At 44.7% G+C, this 27,267-nt stretch overlaps 1 protein-coding gene across 1 annotated transcript in view; it reads right to left on the reverse strand.

Annotated features, from left to right (window-relative positions):
* Positions 1-27,267, reverse strand: part of FBN2 (fibrillin 2) — a 526,098-nt gene that overhangs the window by 156,627 nt on the left and 342,204 nt on the right. The window contains 4 exon segments of the mRNA XM_030191959.1: positions 2,788-2,904; positions 11,146-11,271; positions 15,661-15,786; positions 26,292-26,417. Of these exon segments, the coding sequence (XP_030047819.1) occupies positions 2,788-2,904; positions 11,146-11,271; positions 15,661-15,786; positions 26,292-26,417 (495 nt within the window).

The following is a 27,267-nucleotide window of genomic DNA, read 5'->3' on the forward strand; positions in this document are numbered from 1 at the left end:
CTAGGGGTCCCACACTCCTAACTGCTGTTCCCATCTATTGTTTTGGAGGGAATTATAAAGCTTTGAACTCAGGGAGCTAGAGACTTTTTGGGTGGGAACACATGCACTCCATAGAGTAAACCTGAAGGAGCCTATTGAGAATCCAGAATATTAAGGAGCAGCAGGGAGCTGCCTCTTATCATGACTGGCTAGGCCATGTAAATAGAGAATAATTTCCCCAGGCTGGCTGCAGCTTGGCTTGACTAGCCTAAGAGCAGTAACAAGAAGTAAAGGTGGAGCGCAGAACTAGGAGAGGTCTATGAGTGAAGTTCCAGTTGGTGCATAGAGTGTAGAGGGAACGAAAAAAAGCAGCAGAAGCCAACTGAGACTCAACCGGAGCCTCCAAAAGATTTAAGCAACATAAAACAACTAATATTATTTCTTCAGAGTCTGGTGGGACCTATATGAAGGACCAGACCATAGTGAATCCCAAGAGTACACTAAGGAGACAAATTGAGTGTTTTGCAATTTTTTATTTTTTTATTTTTTTTTGGGGGGGGGGGGGGGGGGGGGGGGGGGGGGGGGGGAGGGGAGGGGGATATAAAATTTCCACTGGTACCTTTCCTCAAGAGAGTCTGTTTTTGTACATCAATTTTAGGTTTGGAGTAGAAGGCTCATAGAGCTTAAATCAAGTAACATACTGTTTTGGAGTATATGTTTTTCAGAAAATGAACAAGGAATATGGTGTACCCAGTCTTAGACCCACAGAAAAGAAAAGGGAGAGGACCAGAGAGGTTCAGGTCATGGTCTACTTGACTACATAAAAAGGGACAGTTTTTTCTGATCTCTGCAAGAGATGATAAATGTGGACATTAAGTTAACACTAGGGCTGCACGTTAATCATTGTTAACACCACAATTAACGTGTTATTATCTGTGATTTAAAATTTTTATTGCAGCTAATAAAATTAATTGCCCCCACCCATGTCAGTGGTGCAATTGGCATCTCTCCCTGCACTTCCCCCTCTTGCCTGATCCTCTGTACTTTCAAAGTTGGGGGCAGAGGGGAAGGAAGCAAGAGAGGGTGCAATGTTGAACCCAGCAGGGAGGGATGGGGGAGAAAGAAGGAGAAAGGTTGGACCTGGGGGATGGGGAAGAGGGAGGGAAGAAGAGATGGACACAGGGCAGAAATAAGTTGCTGACAGGCTGGATAGGGAAGGTGGCAAAAGGAGGGAAGAGAGGATAGATGTTGGACACAGGGGAGCAAGAGGGGAGTGAGGGAGAGATAGACACAGGGCAGAAATAAGATACTGGCAAGCTTGACACAGGGAAGAATGAAATGCTGGTAGGCTGGACATAGTCGGGGAGGGGGGCGGTGGGAAGATGCTGGCAGGCTTGGACTCTGCAATTAATTGCAATTAATCATGATTAAATATTTTAATCAAAATGCAGCCCTTTTGAATCTTTTTGTTATTTATACTTTTAAATTGGGGAGTTCACCACAATAAATGTGAACTTTTATTCAAAAGCACATATCAGCTTAGCCATTATTTTCTGAGTGGATTGAGTTTTTTTGCAATTTCTTTAAGGTTACCCAGTGAAGGACCCACTCTATAAATGGAAAGAATAAATACAGAGTACATAAGTACATAAGTAATGCCACACTGGGAAAAGACCAAGGGTCCATCGAGCCCAGCATCCTATCCACGACAGCAGCCAATCCAGGTCAAGGGCACCTGGCAAGCTTCCCAAACGTACAAACATTCTATACATGTTATTCCTGGAATTGTGGATTTTTCCCAAGTCCATTTAGTAGTGGTTTATGGACTTGTCCTTTAGGAAACCGTCCAACCCCTTTTTAAACTCTGCCAAGCTAACCGCCTTCACCACGTTCTCCGGAAACGAATTCCAGAGTTTAATTACGCGTTGGGTGAAGAAACATTTTCTCCAATTTGTTTTAAATTTACTACACTCTAGTTTCATCGCATGCCCCCTAGTCCTAGTATTTTTGGAAAGCGTGAACAGACACTTCACATCCACCTGTTCCACTCCACTCAATATTTTATATACCTCTATCATGTCTCCCCTCAGCCGTCTCTTCTCCAAGCTGAAAAGCCCTAGCCTCCTTAGTCTTTCTTCATAGGGAAGTCGTCCCATCCCCGCTATCATTTTAGTCGCCCTTCGCTGCACCTTTTCCAGTTCCACTATATCTTTCTTGAGATGCAGTGACCAGAATTGAACACAATACTCAAGGTGCGGTCGCACCATGGAGCGATATAACGGCATTATAACATCCTCACACCTGTTTTCCATACCTTTCCTAATAATACCCAACATTCTATTCGCTTTCCGAGCCGCAGCAGCACACTGAGCAGAAGGTTTCAGTGTGTTATCGACAACGACACCCAGATCCCTTTCTTGGTCCGTAACTCCTAACGCGGAACCTTGCCTTGAAAGTGCCTAGCGTCCAGTTGAAACTTAATATCTTGAGAGGAACAAAAAGGCAATTTCCAGCATACCCTAGATAAGAGCTCAATTTATGGCATGACTGTTACTTGTAAGCCTGATGAAGTAATTTAGGAGGTCTTTTACTAGGCTGAGCTAGCGTTTTTAGCGTGCCCTAAATATTAGAGTGCGCTAAAAACACTAGCATGCCTTAGTAAAAGAGACCCTTACTACTTTCTTTTCACAAAGATATGCATCATTACTCTAATTTGCTCTGTTTTTCTGAGCGTTTTTTCTTTGCCTTGAATCCATTCCATGCAGTATAGAAAGACCTCAGAGAAAGAAACATTTTTTAGGCACTTACCCATACAGTCGTTATTGTGAGTGAGCTCAAATCCTGGATAGCAGAGGCAGTTATAGGATCCTACTGTGTTTTTACAAGTTCCATTTCCACATGGATGCCGCTCACATTCATCGACATCTGCAATAAGGAACACATTTGTACCAAAACAGAAACTACTTTTTCACAACTCCTCTCTAAATAAGCTCAGAGCAGCATTATAAATCTTCCTGGCAGGGCCGGCCCTAGGGTTTCTAGCGCCCTCCTGCAGTCTATTAGTCGGCGCCCCTACCCATCCAGAGGCGGGATCACTATGGCTCTGCCCCCACACTAGACACACCCCTTTTACCAGCCATGGCATCATTGAAAATATTACACCAGTATAGAAGAAAAATAACTTAGCACCATAGGCGCCCCGTATAAGAGGCTTGTGTGACCTTCCCCGCCCATGGGCAGTGCCCCCCCCCCCCGAAACGTAGCCACTTTCCCTCCAGGCCCGAGGCCCGCCCGCTCACCCAACACAGACCCAGACCTGCCAAGTCGGGAGACTCCCGCTTTGGTGGGTCATCTCCCGCACTTCCGCCAAAGCGGGAAAGTCTCCTCTTCAGCACGAGTCGTGCAACAAAACAAAAAATGTAAAGAAGCAAGAGCGGGCCATAGCAGCCTTCAAGCATGGGCTGTCTGCACTGCAGCCGCTCTTCTCTCTGCCCCTGGAGGAGCAGGAAGTTGACATCGACTTCCTGCTCTGCTCCAGGGATAGAGAGGAGCGGTTGCAGTGCAGACAGCCCATGCTTGAAGGAAAACTGCTACTGAACAGCCCCGCGCTTGTTCCACCTGTTGGTCTGTTGCAGTTCTCGTGTGCGGGCCGGCCCCTGTCAGGTGATTATCTCTCTGGTGCAGTTCCTGCCCAACGCTCCTGGGGGCTCCAATGCGGTTGCAGCTGCGTGGTGTCTCCCAGCTGATTCCTGCTTTCGGGGCGCTGCTGCTGAAGAGGAGAAGCAGCAGTGGCCAACAAATTAATACCTGGTGGAAGGGGGAGCGGGAGGCACTAGGCAGGTATGATGGGGAGAGAAGGAGGGGACATGGAGAAGGGCTGGAGTCCTGGAGAAAGGGAAAAGCTGCTGAAAATGAGGAGAAAATGGGGGGGGGGGGGGGAAAGAGGGAAGACGCTGGAAGGAAGGGTAGGGAGAGAAACTAACAGCAGGAGAAACATTGAAGGATGGGGAGAGAGAGGGGGGCATGATGAATGGAAAAGGGTAGAGAGAGAGACACTGGATGGAAGGAAGGGGATAGAGAGAGACACTGGATGGAAGGATCGGGAGAGAGGGGGTAGACGTTGGATGGCAGGATCGGGAGAGGGGGTAGACGAATGGAAGGATATGGAGAGAAAGAGGGAAGAGGAAGACAGAAGGGAGGGGAGATAAAGAGGGAAAACGGATGGAAGGATCGGGAGAGGGGTAGATATTGGATGGCAGGATCGGGAGAGGGGGTAGACGAGTGGAAGGATATGGAGAGAAAGAGGGAAGAGGAAGACAGAAGGATGGGGAGATAAAGAGGGAAAACGGATGGAAGGATGAGGAGAGAGGGGGTAGACGCGCGTGTAGCGGACGCGCACCAAAATTGAAATTACCGCAAGGGCAACACAGTAACTGGGCGGTAACTCCAATTTGGCGCATGTCCAGCATGCGTAGGCGCCTACGCAGCTTAGTAAAAGGGGCTCTTATTGTAATGTCAGTTCGAACAATTGGAAAGAAGAGAAAAACACTTCAGTCGCAGACTCATGCGAAATGATGATCAAGAAAAGAAATACAGAAATATTAGATACTTGGTGGGAAAAAATGCTGTAATAGGGAGAACGATACAGGAAGTAAAGACAACTCACTTGTAGGTAAAGAAAAAAAAAAAAGGAAACATTTCTGTCTTTCCCTAGAACTCACAAACATTGCATATTTAAGGAAGACTTCAGAAACATCGCATTTGTACATTTTCTCTGCTAAATCCTTCCAAGGATCACATATAGTGATAGCTCCACAAAACACAATGCTGAATTGCCTACTGCACGAAGAGAAGGGGGCACAGCTAAACAATGGTACAGACGTTCAAATATTTGAAAGGTATTAATCCGCAAAAAAACCTTTTCCGTAGATGGGAAGGCGGTAGAACTAGAGGACATGAAATGAGATTGAAGGGGGGCAGACTCAAGAAAAATGTCAGGAAGTATTTTTTCACGGAGAGAGTGGTGGATACTTGGAATGCCCTCCCACGGGAGGTGGTGGAGATGAAAACTGTAACGGAATTCAAAAATGCGTGGGATAAACATAAAGGAATCCTGTTGAGAAGGAATGGATCCTCAGAAGCTTAGCAGAGATTGGGTGGCAGAGCTGGTGGTGGGAGGCAGGGCTAGTGCTGGGCAGACTTCTACAGTCTGTGCCCTGAAAATGGTAGATACAAATCAAGGTCAGGTATACACATAAAGTAGCACATATAAGTTTATCTTGTTGGGCAGACTGGATGGACCGTACAGGTCTTTCTCTGCTGTCATCTACTACGTTATTATGGTTGATAATTATATAAGGGGCCCTTTTACTAAGCTGTGGCAAAAAGTGGCCTCAGTGTGCCCTTAAGTGTGTCTTTCCCATGCACAGAAGCCACTTTTTCTGTGGCTAGAATGGCTTATTTTCCATTTGCGTAATTAATGGCCATGCACTGTCACTATTGCTGTACAGACATTAACACTTACCGTTGCCTATTTTGTAGGCGGTAAGGATCACGCACTAATCCTGTACTAATCAGTTAGTGCGCAGTAAGGTGGATCCACCAACTGATGAGCGCAAAACCGCCCACTAGCCACTCCACAGACACACCCCTTGCACACATTTGGAACTTTGTGTGATGTGTGAGCATGCCCCACAGTAAGCCCTGTTTAGCTGCGGTAACCATGTATTAGTGCTTACTACAGCTTAGTAAAAGGACCTCATGGTATGAATTTGCCAGGGGGGTGTATCAATAACAGAGGCTATACAGGTCTGCAACAAACAGCAAGAAATAGAACACAGAGCAGACCAGGAGTCTAGCAAATTCTTTATTGATAGAGGTCCAATGTAGCCACATTTCATCAAAATGGCTGCATCAGGATTTGAACAATACACAAATCTGGGATTAAAAAAAATATATGTACCCTTTCTGACAGTTGTAAATCCAAACATGAAACAGTAATTGGAAAAAGGACAACAGTCTCCTCTCTTCTCTCTCCCACGATAGGGAGACTACTGATTGCTATCATGCACATACAACTGTCAGCTGGGGTACATATATTTTTACCCCAGATTTGTGTATTGTTCAACCCCTGATGCAGTCATTTTGGTGAACTGTGGCCACGTTGGGTCTCAATTAATAAAGAAATTTCTGTACTCCTGGTCTGCTTTGCAAGGGAGGTGTATAGTGTTCTGCGGTGAGAAGCCCAGGTTCTGCTATTGAATAAGCATCTACCGCGTGTCCCAGTTGTAGAATTGCTGCCTAATCCCCTCATTTTATAACAAGGCACCTAAATTTGAGAACCAGGGGAGTAGCCAGACTTCGGCGGGAGGGGGGTCCAGAGCCTGAGGTGAGGGGGCACATTTGAGCCCCCCCCCCTGGTGGCGCCGACCCCCCTGCCATTGTAGTCCCCACCCCCCAACCCCTCGCCACCATCCTGCAGGACGTCAGACTCAGAAACAGAACGAAGCCTTGTGCCGGAAGAAGAGGACCTTGGCTGGCGGGGATTGGGGTCCCCCGCCAGCAAAGGTAGGCGACGGCAACAGCGGCGGGGAGGGGGGAGGGTTGGTGGCGGGAGGGGGGGTCGAGAGGGTCGTCGGCAGGGGGGTCCAGGGCCAAATCTACGGGGGCCCAGGCCCCCGTGGCCCCACGTAGCTATGCCACTGGTGCTAACACTTAAGTGCACATAAGTGCTTGCAGAACACTCATCGGTATTATATAAGTGCATGAGACAGAAAAGCATGAGCAGGGCATACGGGGGAGGGGGGGGGAGGAGCTCCCATTTATGTCTAGAATACTTACCTGATGATATTCAGCACTATTTAAGCGGCTAGGAATGGTTCTGCTGAATATTAACACTTAGTGGATAGTGTTAACTGCCTATATTGCCTGATATCACCATCTAGTATCCTATAACGGCATCTTGGTGCAAAGATACCGTTATAGAATTGGCATTTGCATGCCTAACTGGAGTCGCCTAGTTCCAGAATTGGAGCCCATAATGCCTACTTTTATGTAATATGTATGTAGGTTCTCCTGGGGATGGAGACGTGCTGGAGAAGGGGTGGAGTCACCACACTTGTGTAGATTTTATAATATATATAGAGAAGTGTGTGTGTGTGGGGGGGTTCTCACAGATTCCACAAACAGTCAGACAACACCAGCAAGGGTGGAAATGAGGAATGTTCCAAATGACCAAGGCAAACAAGGAGTAAGAGCATCCAAGAGTTTATTTGCCAAAAAGAGACACAAAAGACCCTACACGGGCTATGTTTCAGAACAAAGCCTTCCTCAGGGGTTGTAGCAGTGCAAATAAAGTGAGTTTCGCAGGTACTGTAAGTGAGAAAAAGTAGTAAGAATGCTGGAATGATATGCATTATATGTCTTATATGCTGATATCACAGTCAACATTTAAAAAGTGCCAATGGGCATAAATAAATCACACTTGAAACTATACTACTGCCTCTCTGCATCATGCCTAGCTGACGGTTGGAGGAATCGGCATGCCCATCTTCATGTTTTAGTGCATATCATTCCAGCATTCTTACTGCTTTTACCCCACTTACAATACCTGTAAAACTCACTTTATTTGCACTGCTATGACCCTTAAGGAAGGCTTTGTGTCGAAACACGGCCTGTGTAGGGTCTTTTGTGTCTCTTTTTGGCAAATAAACTCTTGGACGCTTTTACTCCTTGTTTGCCTTGGTCATTTGCAACATTCTTCACTTCCACTCTTGCTGGTGCTGATTTATAATATATGCATACGTGCTGATTTCTACTAACACATCCTACTATATAAATGAGCTTTGACCGACGTTCTGTGCATGCGTCACTTCGCAGGTCTCTCCCGAGCCACCCAGTGATTCTCTTCTCTCTCCTTCCCCCCCTGCAGCCACCCAGTGGTTCTCCTCACTCCCCTGATTACCTCTGTCGAAGCGGCCGCGTTATTGAAAGCCCTGCCTGTCTCCAGCCTTCTCTTCGAGTTCGTTCCCTCATAGTCCCGCCTTCTGACATCATTTCCTCTTTCCGTGAGGGCGGGACTCTGAGGGAACGAACTCGAAGGGAAGGCTAGAGATGGGCAGAGCTTTCAATAACGCGGCCGTTTCGACGGAGGTAATCAGGGGAGCAGGGCCGGTCTTAGCAAGTGCGGGGCCCTATGCAGGTCTATTTGACAGGGCCCCACCCTAGCCCTGCCCCACCCTAACTCCGCCCCACCCTAGCTCCACCCCCACCCTAGCTCCAGAGCCGGCCACCCCTCCCTCCGAGCTCCAAGGCCCCCAGCTCCAGGGCTTGTCGATCCTACACAGTCAATGCCAACTGAAAACCATGTCTTTTTCACAAACACAGATAAACCCTAATCCACTATAGAATAAGTAGTAATATTTAAACTTTCTATTTAGACAAAAATTAAACTGAACCCCCAAGATGCCAGACTCTGCATACAATACAACACCACAGAAACAGAAAATGTGCCCTAGTACTGTGCAAAATATAAAGACAACAGATGTAAATTTGAAAAAAAACCTAACAAATACCAATCACCACTTTACAAATTAACAAATAGAAATAAAACAAATATAGAAAATAAAATAATAGCATTTTATTGGACTAATACATTTAGCTTTCAGAGGCCAAAACCTCCGTCCTCAGGTCAATACAGTATAGAGCTGTTACAGTATCCTATCCTGACCTGAGGAAGGGGGCTTTGTTCTCTGAAAGTTTGTCAAAATGTATTAAAATTAGTCCAATAAAAAGATTACCTTATTTACATGTTCTATTATAAACATTTATTAGCACAGCTACAATACTATATCCTAAAGCAAAAAAATAAAAATATATATTTTATTTACAGTTTGTCGTCTCTGGTTTCTGCTTTCCTCATCTTCTTTTCACTGTCTTCCTTCCATCCAGCATCTGTCTTCGCTCTCTCTCTGCCATCCAGTGTCTGCCCTCTCTGCTGTCCCCTTCATCCAATGTCTGCCCTCTCTCCCTGCCCCTTCCGTGCACATCTATCTCTGCCCCTTCCATTCACTGTCTGCCCTTTCTATCCCTTCCATCCACTGTCTGCCCTTTCTTTCTGCCCCTTCAATCCACCATTTACCCTCCTTTTCCCATCCATCCGGGTCTGCCCTCCCTCTCGCTCCCCCTTCCATCCAGGATCTGCCCCTCTCTCTGCCCCTTTTTTTCAGCCCCCAGTTCCAGCCCCACTATCCCACCAGTCCCCCGTTTCTGCCCCAGCCCTTTTCTCCCACCAGTCCCGAGCTTCAGCCCCCAGCCACTCCTCCCTGTCCCCTTTTCAGCCCCCAGTTTCAAACCCGTCCCCAGCCCTTTTCTCTCACCAGTCCAAGCTTCAGCCCCAGCCACTTCTCCCTATCTCCTTTTCAGCCCCCAGTACCCACAGTTTCAGCCCCTGCCCCTTTTCAGCATCCAGTCCCAGTACTAGACCCCTTATCCCACCTACCCTCCTTTTCAGCCCCCAGTTCCAGCCCCCTTCATCCACATGTCTTGTATTAGAGCCCCCCCCCCTTTTCAGCCCCAGAACCATTCTCCCACCTGACCCACGCATGCCCCATTTTCCCACCAGCCCCATGCATGGCCCCCATTTCCCATATGGCCCCTTCTCAAACCCCAGTTCCAGCCCCCTTCTCCCATCTGAGAACCCCCATCCCACACCCTTCTCCCACCTGAGTCCCCCTTACCCCCTCCCCCCAAATGAGAACCCCCATCCCACACCCTTCTCCCATCTGAGTCCCCCTTACCCCAACTGAGAACCCCCATCCCACACCCTTCTCACATCTGAGTCCCCCTTACCCCCTCCCCCCAACTGAGAACCCCCATCCCACACCCTTCTCACATCTGAGTCCCCCCCCCTGACCCGACCCACCTACCAACTCTTTTCCCCTGCTGCACCCACTAACTTAAAAAAAAACTTGAGAAGCGCCGAGTAGCAGGCAGAGCCTCGCGTCTGCCCTGCTAGTAAAAATCTCCTGCACGTTGTCGGGCCGGCCTTCCTGCATTAAGTCCCGCCCTCCTCTGAGGTAATAGGCTCTTCCCGAATTAAGTCCCGCCCTCCTCTGAGGTAATAGGCTATTACCTCAGAGGAGGGCGGGACTTAATGCGGGAAGAGCCTATTACCTCAAAGGAGGGCGGGACTTAATGCGGGAAGGCCGGCCCGACAACGTGCAGGAGATTTTTAGCAGGGCAGACGCGAGGCACTGCCTGCTACTCGGCGCTTCTCAATTTTATTACATTACAGCGATCGATTGTCGGGGGTGGGAGCAGCAGGCGGGGCGACCCCAGGCGTGCCGCGCGGGGCCCCCTTGAGCGCGGGGCCCTATGCGGCCGCCTCGGTCGCCTCGCCCTAAGACCGGCCCTGCAGGGGAGTGAGGAGAATCGCTGGGTGGCTGGAGGGGGGGGCAGGGGAGAGGAGAATTGCAGGGTGGCTGGGGGGGGGGGCAGGGGAGAGAGGAGAATCAGTGGGTGGCTCGGGAGAGAGGAAAATCGGCACTTGGCGCTCACCAACCGGTCACTGCATATGTAGCGCGTGAGCCTTTACCACTAGATCGATGGGTGGCGTTAAGGGCTCAGACCGATTTTAGGCGTGTGCTGATTTCATTTTTACCTCAGGCCCTTATCCTGTCCCATTGTAGATGCGGTAAAAACTGGCCCGGCGTACGCCCAATACACGCGCCTACATTACCGCAGGCTACTTTTTACCGCAGCTTAGTAAAAGGACCCCTTAATCTATCTTTTAAACAACTTTTGCCTCTTTACTCACAAGTCTGCCATTTCCAGATATTTTCTTATAAATGTTTTAGATATCTGAATGTGTCTTGGAAAACATCCAGTTTCATAAGAGTTTCTGGACAAGTAATGTTCATAATTCTAACTCCTGAAAAAACAGGGCTCACTATCCCTCTAAGTGGTCAGAAAAATAGTGGTTAATAATAGACAGCTGTTATCCAATCTTGAAACAGGATACTGGACATGATGGACCACTGATGTGAGCCAGTATGGCAATTCTTATGATATATTTAGTTGATCCCTGAGAATAAACTATTAGAGGAACACTTCACATTTTCTAGATGTAGCATCATTTATATAGATCAAAGTATTTCCTTTGCTTACCCATGCACATAGTCTGGTCTAGAGATGCTTTGAAACCATTATGACAGATGCACTGGTAACCTCCTTGCATGTCCACACATATGCCATGACTGCAAACATTAGGAATTTCCAGGCACTCATTGCGATCTAAAACAAATGAGAAAAACACATGGTGAGCAGTAAGCTACTTTTAAAATCTGTTAATTGTTAAAGACATGAAAGGCTGGCCTGAGAGGCTGGTCATGTGGCTCAGTGACAAATGCTGTTTTCTAGCATTCAGAATATGAGGCTCAGATTCTTGAACTGGCCTCTGCTTTCCAGTGGATGCTGAGGAGGCTGCTCCTGAGTAGAGAATGACACAGGGATGGGAACCCGCGGTAACCGCAGGGATAGGGACGGGGACAGAGCCCGTGAGGACGGGGAAGGGATGAGGAAAGAGCTCTTTGTCCTCGTATCATTTTCCACTTTGAAGCTGGTTAATGAACTGGACTGTTATTTATGTTTGAGTGATGCAGACAACGATATTTTGATTTTTTGGAAAAACAAGCAAACATGCTGGCGACAACTAGCAAAATTTGCAAGGGGGAACCTGTACATTCCTGCTACCAGCACATCTTCTAAGACGACAAGTTGCTCATTTTTATTATTGTTTTCTATTTGTGATTTACAAACAGTTGCACAGCATATTGTTCCATGTTATACTTTAATAAAAACATTTAAATATAAAATCATAAGTGTTCGAGGCTTCTGCTGATGAGGATGGGGTGGGGAAAGGGAAAGAACCTGCAGGGATGGGGACAGGGCCTGTGGGGATAGAACCTGCAGGGATGGGTGGGGACAGAGACAGAACCCACGGGGACAAACTTTGTCCCTGTGTCATTCTCTACTCCTGAGGAACAGAGTCTCACTCAGCAGTGACACCTTGAGGGGCATTATCGACCGGGGACACCCATCTCTAAGGGCGCCCATCTCCGAGGTTGGCTTCGTGAAGGGGCGGGGCCAACCGTATTATCGAACGAGATGGGCGTCCATCTTTCATTTCGAAAATACGGTTGGGGCGCCAAAATCTCGACCTAAATGCTGAGATTGCTGAATTTAGAGATGGGCGCCCTCGTTTTTCCCCCATAATGGAAATCGATGGCGCCCATCTCAAAAACAAATAAATCCAAGGCCTTTGGTTGTGGGAGGGGCAGGATTCATAGTTCACTGGCCCCCTCACAGGCCAGGGTACGAAGCGGGCACCCTAGGGGGCACTACAGTGGACTTTGCAAATTGGTCCCAGGTGCATAGCTCCCCTACCTTGGGTGCTGAGCCCCCCAAAACCCACTACCCACAACTATACACCACTATCATAGCCCTAAGGGGTGAAGGGGGGCACCTACATGTGGGTACAGTGGGTTTCGGGTAGGTTTTGAAGGGCTCCCATTTTCCACCACAAGTGTAACAGCTGGGGGGGGGGGGATGGGCCTGGGTCCGCCTGCCTGAAGTCTACTGCACCCACTAAAACTGCTCCAGGGACCTGTATACTGCTGTTATGGACCAGAGTATGACATTTGAGGCTGGCATAGAGGCTGGCAAAAAAAGTTTTGAAAGTTTTTTTGAGGGTGGGAGGGGGTTAGTGACCACTGGGGGAGTCAGGGGAGGTGATCCCCGATTCCCTCTGGTGGTCATCTGGTCAGTTCGGGCACTTTTTTGGGACTTTGACCTGAAAAAAAGGGACCAAATAAAGTGGACCAAATTCTCGCCAGGGAAGTCCTTCTTTTTTCCATTATTGGCCAAGGGCGCCCGTCTCTTAACCACGCCCTGGCATGCCCCTGTCCCGCCTTCGCTACCCTTCCGACATGCCCCCGGGAACTGTGCCCGTCCCGGCGATGGAAAGCAGTTGGGGATGCCCAAAATCGGCTTTCGATTATGCCGATTTGGGCACCCCTGACAGAAGGACGCCCATCTCCCGATTTGTGTCGAAAGATAGGTGCCCTTCTCTTTCGAAAATGAGCTGGCTTGTTTTCAGACTCAGGGTTGATGATAGGTAGGCTCCAAAGTAGAGAGCTTCATGGGAATGGGAATGGGGATTGCAGGAGTCTGTGGGATTCCTGCAGATATGGAAGAATTTGCCATGGAATTCCCACAGAGATGGAAGAAGTTGACATTGGCGTCCCACAGGGATGGAAGAAATTGCCATGGGATTCCCCTGGGAGTGTAGCTAAAATTTTTGGTGACTCCAGAATGAGGCTTGGAATGCAATGAAAGAGAAAATTGGAGCACCAGAATGAGGCTTGGAATGTTTGGACAGAGACAGTTGGAGTGCCAGAATGAAGCTTGGAATGCCCAGAGAAGCAGCCAGAACACCAGACTAAGGCATGGAACATTCACTGGTTGAATAGTGAATACTATCTAAAAAACCACAGGAGCCTGTGGGGTTGAAAAGAAACAGAGGGTAGCGAGCAAGTGTGTCAACTCCTGTGGGTATCAGTGGGAATGGAGGAGATTAATTGTGAGGAAGGGTGGGTATGGAATGGATCTTTGTGGGTACAGGTGGGTAAATTTCTGTCCCCAAGCAACTCTCTATTCCAAAGGAAGCAGGTTTTATTGTCTCTCCTTAGGACTGTTGCCATTATGATGGTGAGTTATGAGAGAGATATTGTACAGCTGTTGCTTTATTCTTTGTTTTTAGACCTGCAAACTTCCTTGATGGTCAGGCAACTGAGAGGCAGTTAAGCAACTAAACTAAATAAATATCTCTGACCCCCCCCCCCCCCCAAGACTGCATTCCATCACTAGCCCTGGTAGACTCAGTGACACTGATCAGGTGGGTTTGCCTGGGGTGCCCTTCTTTGCTCCTGTTGGAGGAACTTGTACAGAAGTTTTCAGGCTGTAGAATCTGACTAGAGTGATGAGGGAGAATGAAGCTGATGTGGGTAGAGGAGTCTTTTCTCTGCTGACTAGTGATATACAGGCAAAGATTTGGTGCAAGTGGAGTTGGTCTAGTGAGAACTGCTTTCACTTTCCATACCAGTGTACCAGAAGCTCAGTTAATTCAAGCTTTACAGAAAATGAGACCTATATTGGTAAGATCTGGGGCTATAACCCTTGAGACAATATGGGAAATTATTGCCTCTTCAGAGAAGTCTATAACTGACAACATTAAGAATTTGATAATATTTACTGAGGTAAAAATTCTCTCCCCCCAAAAAAAGAAACAATGAATGAGACTGTATATGAAGTAACTGGTATCCTTGAATAGGAAAAGTGTCTAGACTGTCAGTTGAAAATCACAGCTAGCTGAGAGGTCTTTTTCCTCCATTTTTAAGACTGACAATTTATAAAGTTCCTTCTTGCTCCTCATATTTACAATCTGAGCTTTTGTTGAGAAAAAAGGAGTTGTATTTTCCAGTATTAGTTGTTTTGATAATCTTTACTGTGGCCATTCCTATGAGAGAATGAATGACTAGCAGGTGATTATACAAGGCATCTCTGAGAAATTAGAGACTGTTGAGACGTTTAACTCCATGCAGGAGGTATCTTCAACAGCTATAAGAAATTTGTGATCGGTCCAGTATAAACTGGAGTTATTTGAAAATCAACAGAGGCATTTTGGCCTCAGGTGTTTTAATTTCTCTCATGCAGCTAACATATACAAATACAGTAAAACTGTCCAACCAGCTGTCAGCCTCCTGGATCCCAGAATGTGGAGTACCACAAGACTTCCACATATCACTAATACTATTTAATATTATGATGACACCACTCGGAAAGAAACTGGAGAACATGGGACTCAATCCATACATATATGCTGATGACGTCGCTATGTATATGCTCTAAATCCAATACCAGCTTGACTACTGAGCCATTTATCCCACAGCCACCAAAAACAAATATATGACTTTGTGGAGAAGTGGCCTAGTGGTTAGGGTGGTGGACTTTGGTCCTGAGGAACTGAGTTCAATTCCCAGTTCAGGCACAAGCAGCTCCTTGTGACTCTGGGTAAGTCACTTAACCCGCCATTGCCCCATGTAAGCCACATTGAGCCTGCCATGAGTGGGAAAGTGTGGGGTACAAATGTAACAAAAAAAATAAATAAATAAAAGAGACATCAAAGCTTCCTAGTGAAACAATTCAATGATGAATAACTGCCCCCTCACTGGGTGTGTCTCAACTATGATTGGAGCAAGATACTATCATCGGTCTCTATAATCTATGAAGAGGGGAAAAATTACCTTCATTATTCTCAAAGTGGCTTATTTAATAACTACTGTATGCACTTGACTTGAATTAATGCACATTAACTGCTTATTGCTTGTTAGTAAATAGAGCCCATAGTTTGATCAACCATTCTATCTCATTTATTTCCATTTATATGTCACCTTTATAAATTAATAATCTAATCATGGTGTTCAGTGAGCCTTTTGTACAAGGCACTGCAAATTGTGAAAATCCTGACTGTCTCTCTTCGACCTAGACAACCTAATATTCAATTGACTCTTCTACCACAAGAGTGTGAATTCCTATTCAAGGCAAACACAGGTGCTTTCTTACCAACACAGGCTCCATTGGGTGAGAGCTTGAAGCCTGCAGAACATTCGCAGCGGTAGCTGCCGGGGGTGTTGATGCATTCTGCGTTTCTTTGACAGAGGTTATCTCCGTTGCTGCACTCATCAATGTCTGAAAGGTGAAGAATTCTCGTTTATATGCTGAACATCAGCAAAGCACAATAAAGTCCCTGCATGCTGCAGTAGAATTAGCTATGACATTAGGGAGATCAACTGGTTAGTGCAAAACAAAGATAAGCAAAAAAATAAAATGCCACCACCACTGTGGTAATGTGAACGAAGGTGGGCCCTGCAGCCAAGATAAACCAGAGCCGCACAGTGTGTTTAAGGTGAACAAAATAATATTTTATTGAAAGTGTCAGGTAGGGAAGAAAAGCAAACACAAAACTACTCCTTTCATACAAGAGTGTCATTCTGTGACCTCCTGCTACAGGGCTACAGCATGCAACATACGCTGATGGGTTCTAGTCTGGCTCCCCAGAGTTACGAGTACAATCTTGGCCCTTCAGTGAGGCTGGCCTGTGACCAGCCAGGTCAAAGATACCAAGGTTCCAAGTTAAACTTGGCCTACTTCACTGTAGGGGTAGCAGGTGGTGGAGGTATATGCAGTAGAGTGTGGTTGCTGCTCTCTGGGCCTCCTAAACCTAGCTGTGCCCTGGGTTTTTATATTTACTAGACCATGCCCTCCTGGCTCCACCCCTCCCGTGTTACTTCCTCCTTGGACAGGACTATGGGTTTTAAGATGGCTCTAACACTAAGAGGGAGTATCTTTACACCTTATAGACTCCCTCACAAACACTTACCCGGTAGGGACATCTCCTACCCAGCCAAGTTTTTCTCACCAGGGCCATACCCAGATTTTCAGAAGCATTACTCAGAAATTACCACTACAAATTTGTATAGACTGTCCCAATTATATCTGGAGAGCACTGGGGTGGTCTGGGTTGGAGAATGAGCAGAGTTGATAGTGACAATATTCAGTGCCGAGACATGGATTACTAGCTGCTTAATTTAGGGTAGCAAAACAGCTGAACATGACCGAAACCCAGATAACAGTGCAGGTACCTGGATATTCAGTCTCAATATCTGGATAGAGGCTGCCATTGAAAATCTGGGTATGGTTTTACATGTTGTGGCTGATGTTTTTTTTTTATGTTAAATTTCTTTATTAATTTCAATTTAAACAAAGATAACACTCTTTGAATGATACATCAATGTTTTAAATAACATCTTTAAAGAAAATTATTCTAAACATTACATTCAAAAAAAAAAAAAAAAAAACATTGATTTTCAACAGCCCACAAAATAGTGAGAATCCAATTGTCACCAAGGGAAGTTGGTTAAAGTAGAAATAATTAAAATTTTAAAGTTAGAGCAGGCGGTATTCTAAATTTCAATCGAACCATAATTCCAACATTTATTTCGTCAGTCTTTTTTCCCTTGCATAGCCAAAAATCTAGACAGTTGTTCAGGTTCATAAAATATATATCTGTTATTCTTGAAAAAAATTAAACATTTGCATGGGAACCTTAATTGAAAAGTAGCTTCTATTTCCTAGGATTTTTGCTTCAATTCCAGAAATTTCTTTCTTCTTTGCTGAGTCCATTTAGAAATATCGGGAAAAATCAAAATCTTATCTCCCATAAACCGAGGCTGTAAGTTCTTAAAATACAATACAATCTCAATAGTGCCTCTTTATCTTGTATAAAGACAAAGGAAATTATCAAAGTTGCACGAGTCTTAATTTCTTCTTGAGATTGTTCCAAAAATCCAGATATATCCAAAGATTCAGAAGTTACTTGTGACTGAATAGGAGCCGATTGAGAATTTTTCCCCATTTTAAGGTAATATAGTTTTTGCAGTGGAGGAAGAGAATCTTGTTGCGGCTGATGTTTATGGAAAACACTGAGCATGGAGTTTGAATTTTGTATCATTTCTGAGCAGAAATAAAGCTTTTACTCCCCCCAGTTCTATAAACGGAGCTCAAATTGCACACAAAATTTAACTGTATAACAAGAACATTTTGTGTTTACTTTTGTATTCTCTGTATGACAAAACCTTTAATAAAAATATAATTTAAAAAAAAGAACATTAGCCCCAATAATTGGGCACTAACAATCAATTATTGGCGATAATTGGCAACCATTTCAAATTTACCTATGCAGCTTGCTGGGTGCTATTCCAGGGGTTCCCAAACTTTTTCAGCTCACAGCACCCTTAGTGTCTGAGCAATTTTTTGTGGCATCCCTCGGCCACATGGGTCTCCGTACCCCCTTCCCCAGCCACACGGGTCTACGCCCCCCCCCAGTCACATGGGTCCCTGCACTCCCCTGGCCACATGGGTCTCCACACCCCTCCCAGCCACATGTGTCTCTGCACCCCCCCCCCCCCCCCACCACATAGGTCTCCCTTTCCCTGCAGCCCCCTCTTCCCAGAAAATCCAGCACACCATTCCCTGCAGCTCCTCTCCTCCCATAAATCCAGCACACCTCTGCCTTCCCCAAATCCAGCAACGTTAGTTACCTTCCTTCCTGCAGGTCCAGGATCATCACCGCTTCCTTCTCCTTCCCCCGCCGCTGCTGCAGTGCTTGCAGCTTACGTTTTTGGGCTGTCCACGATTCACACAGGCAGGCACTCTGGGGCCTTCCCAGTCTGCCGCGCCGGCCCTCTTTGATAAAACTTCCTGTTGTGAGGGCCAGATGCGGCAGAGGGAAGTCCCTACAGTGCCTGTGTGAATCGCGGATGGCCCAAAAATGTAAGCTGCAAGCACTGCAGCGGCGGCGGAGGAAGAAGCAGGAAGCAGCAGATTCCAGACCTGCGGGAGGGGAAAGTAGGGAGCGATGCTCGATTGTGGACGGTGGGAGGGAGAGTTCACTGTGGTGCACCGGGCTGCCACGGCGCACAGTTTGGGAAATGCTGCGCTATTCTATATAGATGCAGATCTAAATTGTTCAGTGAGCAACTGAAAAGGGGGCATGGCCATGGGAGGGCCATGGGCGGGTCCTGATTTAGGCGCAACAATTTACACCAGGGTTCAGTTGGTGTACATCCTTGCACCCAAAATTGGGTGTGGATCCTGGCATTAACCCCCAGATTCTATATAGCGCACCTAGAGATCAGTACCAAAATCTTGGGCGTTTCGAAATTTGTGTGTGTAGTTATAGAACATGGCCCTCTGCGCCTAAATCTACGTGTAAGAATTTATGCCATGTTTTTGTTTGTGTAAATGGAGGCACGTAATTTTAGGCGCTGGGATATCGACTAAGCGTATTCTATATACTGCGCCTAAATCTAGGCGCCACTTATAGAACACTTAGTCGGACATGTTTTCCGTGTGGATTTTTTACGTGCCATTTACAGAATCTCCCCCTAAGCACTATTCTATAAATGGCGCCCAAACCTGAGCACTGTTTATAGAACAGCACACAGTGCTTATTATTTTACTGAATCGAGTCCTAAATGGTTTGAAATCTCCTCTTGCCTAGCCATGCCCACTATTTTCACTCAGGGCGCTGCTGTGCTGATTTTCATCAGAACTTCCTGCAGGAATCACAAAAAAGGCAAACAGAGCAGGAGAGTAATGAGGGTGTGCACATCATATAATAGTAATTCTTTCCTTGTTAGTTAATTCTGCCAAACACATAGTTACAGGTATTTAAATTAAGGGCTATAAAACATAAATATGGGTCAGTAATTATGCCATGCATTCCATCAATAAATTTACATTGTAACGATTTATTCAGTTGTGGCAAATTAAAATACTGAAACCAGCTCAGGTTAGTTTTATGGACCTGATTAAAATAAGATCTTATTAATAAAGAAAAAATTTTAGGTGGAAGGTTATCTGACAACAGGTTGGTGAGAAAGAAATGAGTTGAAGTGTCACAGTAAAGAGGGAAAAGACAAGGGAGCCATACCTCATCATCAAAACATGCTACAGCACTCACCCTTACCTGGGAATCTACCCCTCAAAATATACTGGAGAGCCAGGCGCCCACAGCCACTCAGGAAACAAACTCCACCACAGTTCATGCAGAATAACAGCAGAAAGCGATATATTTTTCAAAGCAAGGGGGGTACAAGCTTTTTCTACTCTTGGAGCTTAAATTCCATCTTTTATCTGCTACTGTTTGAATCTGTGTTGTGGGCAGATTTTGTTTCGTTTTCTGTGAGTCTATATTCTTTTTATTTAACCGCCTAATTTTAGGCAGGTACCCAAATTTTAAATAAATAAATAAAAGGGTCTTAGTGTTTATTGCAGCACAGCACGAAAAGCATATGCAAAATACATTAGGACAAAGATGAACGCCACACACAAGGAAAGCAATCCCCTGCAGCTATACATGTGTACTGCATATGTTAAAGACACACATCGCATGCTTTAGATGGACACAGATGGCACACACACATTTGTGTGTAGGCAACACAGCCAAGACACAGGAATGTTAATATTCTAAGAAAACTTTGCTGCTTGTTACAAATGTGTTTTTCATCCAATCCTAGGTCCATTCAGTTTTTCATAAATGCACAAACTTCATATTCAGAACCAAAGGGCGCAGTTAGCAGGTGTTCTTCTCTCCTTAACACTAACTAATTAAGCTTTTCAGTTACAAGTGGCTCTTTTTGAACCATGCAGTCAATAGTTATAAAATTTGTAGGAGATAAGATGAGTCCTCTGACATTCCATTTTCTTATGAATGGGCCTTATAATTTAAATATGTTACCTGAATCAGAGGCAAACCTGCGGATCCCTCCTCTCATCAGGTACATTAGCTAGGATGGGTGCAGTGGTTGAGCAAATTTTCTTCTTAATTCCTACACTATTGTTTAATTCTACTTTCTGGTTTTAGAAAAGAACTTGAGAAAAGACAGGCTGAGTCAGACCAATGTCAATTGAACTGGTCTCTTACAGTGGCCAGTCCAGGTCACAAGTACCCAGCTGAACCCAAAACGTAGATCTATTTCCTATAGTTCCTTTCCAAGGATGAGAAATGGCTCTTCCATGTCTATTTTGCTAATAACTTTTGTGGACTTTTCTTCCAGAAACTTGTCAAACCTCTTTTACTCCCGCTATAATGGTTGCTTTAACTACATCCTCCAGCAATAGATTCCACAGCTTAATTACAAGTTGCATGAAAAAAAATTTCTACCATTTGTTGCAATCTGCTGGAGTATTCTTTTTGTTTTTGTCTCTGAAAGTTCAAAAAGTTCCCTATTTTTTTTTCAAGTTTGCCAACAACCTTTATAGCACAGAGTCTTATTAGCTATATACCACTAAGACAATAATTCGACCTTGCTATAAAATAAACTACACCCTACCCCCCCCCCCACTCCCTCCCACCCACATTCCATAACCATAAAGCCTAGGAATTCAAGATTCTACTGTGTGCTACTGCCATCAGGGAATCCCAAAACGGGGACCAGGTCCTACAAAAATAATCTCCCTTGAAGGAGGATAAGTCACCCATACCTCTGCGTTCTAACGAGCAGAGAAAAATCATCTTAGAGCGCCATTGTTGCAGAGTTGGCGGCTCTACAACAGTGTTGAAGAATAGCCCTCTTACCAATCAGAACCGCCCTTTTTAAAAATGGCCTCAACCCTTTGGGCAAAAATGGGAAAACCTTAAAGTCATCAAAACAGTTGGGATGGACTCGGATGCCAAGTGACCCCCCAAAGATGTGAGACATGCAGCCATACTTGCCTCCAAAACTCTAAAATAGATGGACAAGTCCAAAACATATGCCCAAAGTCCACAGGAGAACAGGCGTATTTTGCACACCTATCGTCCTCTCTCATGGTTGCCCTAAAAGCCCTATGTGGCGATATGTACATCCGCATTAAAAACTTGTAGAGGGTCTCTCTCAACGTCACATTTTCTGTTAACTTTTGAATGCCCAAAAGACATGTCTTCAGCTTATCTCCCTGGAAACCCACTGCCAATTCTCTATTCCATTTATTCGCTAATTTTTCATAATCATATTCCCCCAATTGTTCCCGAAGGCCAGAGGGATAATATTTGAGAGGGACTGACAATTGGGCATCCAGCCCTAAAATAGTGAGAAGCTTTTCCCCATGTCTCCGAAACAGTTCCCTATTTTACCGGTCCACCTCACTGATGAATTTGTAACTTCTATCACAGGGGTCCTCAAATCCAGTCCTTGAGATCCAAAACCCAGCCTGTTTTTCAGGATCTCCACAATGAATATATATAAGATCTATTCGAATTCACCACTTCCATTACATGTAAATAGCTCTCATACATATTTATTGTGGACATACTAAAAACCAGGCTGGGTTATGGACCTTGAGGACTGAATTTGAGGACCCCTATTCTTATCAAATCACCTCATGTTTCTTTCTTCAAGCTGAACAGCCCTAACTTGTTTAGCTTTTCCTCATAAGGGAGGTTTTTCATGTTTATCATGTTTGTAGTCCTTCTCTGAACCTTTTCTCAATCTACTATAGCCTTTTTCAGATAAGGAAACCAGAACTGCATGCAATACTCAAGGTGCAGATGGACCAGGGACCTATACAGAGGCATAACAGTATTCTCAGTATCGTTCTCCATTGTTTTCGGGTTCGGGTAACCCTTAGCATTCTATTTACCTTTTTAGGAGCCACAGTAACTTGGGCTCAAAACTCCAATATATTGTCCATAATGACTCCAAGATCTTTTTCTTAGCTGGTGACTCCAAATTCAGAACCCAGCATTTTGTACCTATAATTAGGATTATTTTCCCTAGGTCTGTCACATTAAATTTCATCTGCCATTCAGGTGCCCAGTCTCCTGGTCTCACAAGATCATTAACAATCCTCTAGTATTTTAATAAATTTGATTAGCTTTGTGTTATTCACAAATCTGATCACCTTAGTGGAGAACGCTGACAACCTGGGAAACTGGGTTTGATTCCTACTATAGCTCCTTGTGACTTTGGGCAAGTCACTTAACCCTCCATTGTCTCAGATATAAAACAGTTTGTGAGCCCACTAGGGACAGGGAAAGTACCTACAAAAGAACATAAGAATAGCCATACTGGGTCAGACCAATAGTCCATCTAGCCCAGTATCTTGTTTCCAACAGTAGCCAATCCAGGTCATAACTACCCGGAAGAAACCCAATTAGTAGCAAAATTCCATGCTACCAATCCCGGGGCAAGCACTAGCTTCCCCCACACCCATCTCAATAACAGCTATGGACCTTTTCTCCAGGAACCTGTCCAACCCTTTTTTAAACCCAGATACACTAACTGCTGTTATCAATCCTATGCAGCGATTTTCAGATCTTAACTATTCTTTGAGTGAAAAAATATTTCCTCCTATTTGTTTTAAAATTATTTCCATGTATTTTCTTTGAGTGTTCCCTGGTCTTTGTACTTTTTGAAAGAGTGAAAAATCGATTCACTTCTACCCGTTCTACACCACTCAGGATTTTATAGACCTCAATAACATGCCCCCTCAGCTGTCTCTTTTCTGAGCTGAAGAGCCTTAACCTCTTTAGCCTTTCATTATATGAGAAGAGTTCCATCCCCTTTATCAATTTGGTCACCCTTTCAACTTTTTCTAATTCCACTACATATTGTTTGAGATACGGCAGCCACAATTGAACGCAATATTCGAGGTAAGGTTGCACCATGGAGATATACAGAGGCATTATAATAATCTTGGTCTTATTTTGCATCACTTTCCTAATAATTCCTAGCATCCTGTTTGCTTTTTAGGCTGCCACCACAAACTGCTTTGCTTGTACCACAGAAAGGTAGTATATCAAATGCATGGCCCTTCATCATTATTATCTCAAGCTCATTTATGAATATGTTAAACATTATAGGTCCCATTACTGACTCTTTTCTATGTGGATAACTGACCAGTTAGTCCTGCTCTCTGTTTCCTAATTTTTAACCAGTTTGCAGTACACAAAACTGAATTGCCTAATTTCCTAAAGAGTCTCTCATAAGGGACTTTGTCAAACACCTTCTGAAAAGCCAAATAACTATCCCACGTCAGTGCTATCCATATTTTGGTTACAGCTTGAAAAAATTTTAAAACTCTAATAAATTAGTAGGCAACAATTGTCTTTGCTGAACCCATGCTGATTCATTGCCATTAAGGTTATCTATAGGCCTGTCTACCCATTTAGGGCTAGATTCAGTTGTTGCTCAAAAATCGGCACCCGTTTTACTGCACTGTATTCCCCCATCATCACCCTGGGTAGCAAACACATTGAAACAAGGGGGCACCCTGACATAATAGACCATACAACAAAAAAAAAAAAACGACAAAAAACCCAACAAAACAGACTAAAACCAAAACAGGCCATGACAAAAAAAAAAAACCCTCACAAAAAAACCTATACAAAAAACCCCACAAAAAAACAACCCAAGACAAAATAGACTCTACACAAAACAGCCCTTTTAACAAAACAACCCCCTAAGAAAAAAATAACACATCACAAAAAATATAATAAACTACAACTGAAATCTTCACTGATGTGGAGGGGCATTTTCGAAAGGGACGCCCAAGTTTCGATTTGGACATCCTTGCAAAACGTCCAAATTCAGGGGCAGGGAAACCTCCTTAATCAAGCTGGATTATGTTTTAAAGCAGATTTATGGTTCTCACTAGATACCAAGTGTGGATAGTGAAGTCAAGCCGTAGGCAGGTGCCAGGACTTTCAAGTGACAAGCCATGGACTTTCTCAGTAATTTATGGCTCCTCCACGTCTTTGTACCCTTCAAATTCATACCATTCAAAAATAAATCTATTTCATCAGGCCCTTTTGTCAGGAGTCTATTTTGTCAGGGACTTTTTTGTCTGGTTTCTTTTGACCGGGTGCCAAACAAGGGACATATGCAGAGGATCCCCAATAAAAGAGGAAGTCAGGATAAATGAAGATCAGAGTGTGCAGTATTGTGATAGAGAAAATGTGATAACATAGTGTCTGATCTACAAAAAGAGTTTAAGGGGCTCTTTTACTAAAGCCAAGTTAGTGCCTACGTGTGCCCAACACGCATCAATTTGGAATTACCGCCTGGCTACTGCATGGCCCGGGTGGTAATTTCATATTTTACGTGCATCCACTATGCGCACCAGAAAATTATTATATTCCGGTGCGTGGTGCTCACTGGGCGGTAAAAGGCATTCTACGCGCGTAGACCATTACCGCCCATTTAATGTGTGAGACCTTACCGCTAAGTCAATGGCTGGTGGTAAGGTCTCAGACCCAAAATGGACGTGTGACAGTTTTCATTTTGCAGCACATCCATTTTTGGCCAAAATAAAAAAGGGCATTTTTTTACAGGTGCGCTGAAAAATGGATCTGCGCATGTCCAAAACACGTGCCTACACTAGCGCAGGCAATTTTTCAGCGCACCTTAGTAAACGGACCCCTTAGTGTATTCATGGGAAAATAATAGATGCAGTAAGTTGAGGTTTATTGCATCATGGAAGTAGAATGCACTGCACTTAACAATGTGTCTCAATGTGTTCGCTAATCGGGGTGAAGATGGGGGAATACGGTGTCGTAAAAAGAGAAGGAGGGAAGCAGCCTTACTACCATATTTTTATTACAAATAATACAGCATACAGTCTGTGATAATTAAGTTATTTGAATGTATGGACTGAATGAAGCTGGGCTCAATTAAAATAATTATTTGGATGCTACTTGTCATTAAAATATGTGGAATGGAATTGTAAAAAGGACGTCCAAGTCCGTACATCAGATATGGACATTCATTTCTCATGTATTTTAGAGCAGGATCTGCTGGCATACAGCCTATTCTAAACTATATCTGAAATGCCTAACTATGAACAAGGTAAAACAAGGGACATCTTTGTGGCAGCATAGGAACACCTTTAATAAAATGTCCAGTGAGGCTCATTTTCAAAGCACTTAGCCTCCCAAAGTTCCATAGAAACCTATGGAACTTAGCCTCCCAAAGTGCTTTGAAAATATGCCTCACAGTCATCCATGTGGAAGAGTAGCTTAATGGTTAAAGCAACCATCTGAGAACCAGAACAGAGAGCCAGAGGTTACTGGTTCAGGCACATCTTTGTAATTTTCTTTTCGTTTTTTTTTAAATCGTGAACCCTCCATGTACAGAAAAATACCTACTGTGTCTTCCCTTACTCCATTCAGAGGAGAACTTGTCAATCAGAGCAACTTTATGCAACCTGGACGTGCCAAGAACCAGATCTAAATACAGATGCCCATCTTTTTGGATTTGGATGTCCTGTCTTCTTCTGCAATCTGAGTTGGAGGCTCATCTTTTGACCCCTCCGTAGTCCCGCCCCAAACATGCCCAGACCATGCCCCCTTGCCACATAGACATGCAGCAGTTTTAGATGTCCATATCTTGGCTTTATAAAAATTGGGATTTGGACATCCATGCAAATGTGGATATCTGCATGTCTGTTTTCAGATGTCCAAAACAGGAATAGAACTTCTACAATAACCACTGTAGTGTGACTGGTTGTTTACAGGAAAATGTTAAGTCAAAAGCTAGAAACACTCACACTGAAACAAAAATGGGGAAGAAATATTTTTACTGAAATGCAAAAATAAAAGATTCATACTGTAAATGAGTTCTTTAAGTAATGGAGAGAATTATAACAATTACCTTCGCAAATCAGAAGTAAGTCATTGTAGCTGAATCCTGTAGGGCATTCACAGCGGAAGCTGCCGATCTGGTTAATGCAGACACCATTTGCGCAAATTCCAGGAATTTCTTTACATTCATCGATATCTGAACAGTGAACAGACATTGGTTATGACTTCCATAATCTACGCTCGAGATACAGGTACCTAGGGAGTAGCCCTTTTCTAGGACCTTGCAAGACCACCCATAACCCAAGAATGCAGCACTGGAGCAGCAGCTTACAATTTTAAGAGTAAAGAAAAAAAATATCTTTTACAGATTCAAAATGTGGTAATGAAGGAAATAATTCAATAAAATATGCACCTTCACAGCATTTAAAGAAAAAAATTGAAAATGTATCTGAGCTTCAGCTAATACCTATGTGAACACTGTCTCGCTTAACTCCTCACAATGTAATCCATAACCGAGTAGTAACAAATTGTATTTCTATCACTCACAACTTATTGTAAGCCACACTGAGCCCGCAAAAAGGTGGGAAAATGTGGGATACAAATGCAATAAAATAAAATAAATAAATATAGCAGAGCACCTTAATGTATTGTTCTGCTTCACTACAGAGAGGACTGCCAGTTCTTGGAATATCATAAGGCTGTTGTTTTCTGTGAATTCCTAAGCACATAGCACCAGGGGCGTAGCCAGATTTCGGCGGAAGGGGGGTCCAGAGCCCGAGGTGAGGGGGCACATTTTAGCCCCCTCCCCGCCGCCGCCACCACCAACAACTTTGACCCCCCCCTGCCAACGACCCTCTCGACCCCCTCCCACTGCCAACCCTCCCCCGCTGTCATCGCCTACCTTTGCTGGCGGGGGACCCCAACCCCCACCAGCCGAAGACCTCTTCTTCCTTCATTCTGTTGCTGAGTGTGACATCCTGCACGTGCAGGACGTCAGACTCAGAAACAGAACGAAGGAAGAAGAGGACCTCGGCTGGCGGGGGTTG

This window comes from Microcaecilia unicolor, chromosome 2 (genome assembly GCF_901765095.1).
Source record: "Microcaecilia unicolor chromosome 2, aMicUni1.1, whole genome shotgun sequence".
Lineage (NCBI taxonomy): Eukaryota > Metazoa > Chordata > Amphibia > Gymnophiona > Siphonopidae > Microcaecilia > Microcaecilia unicolor.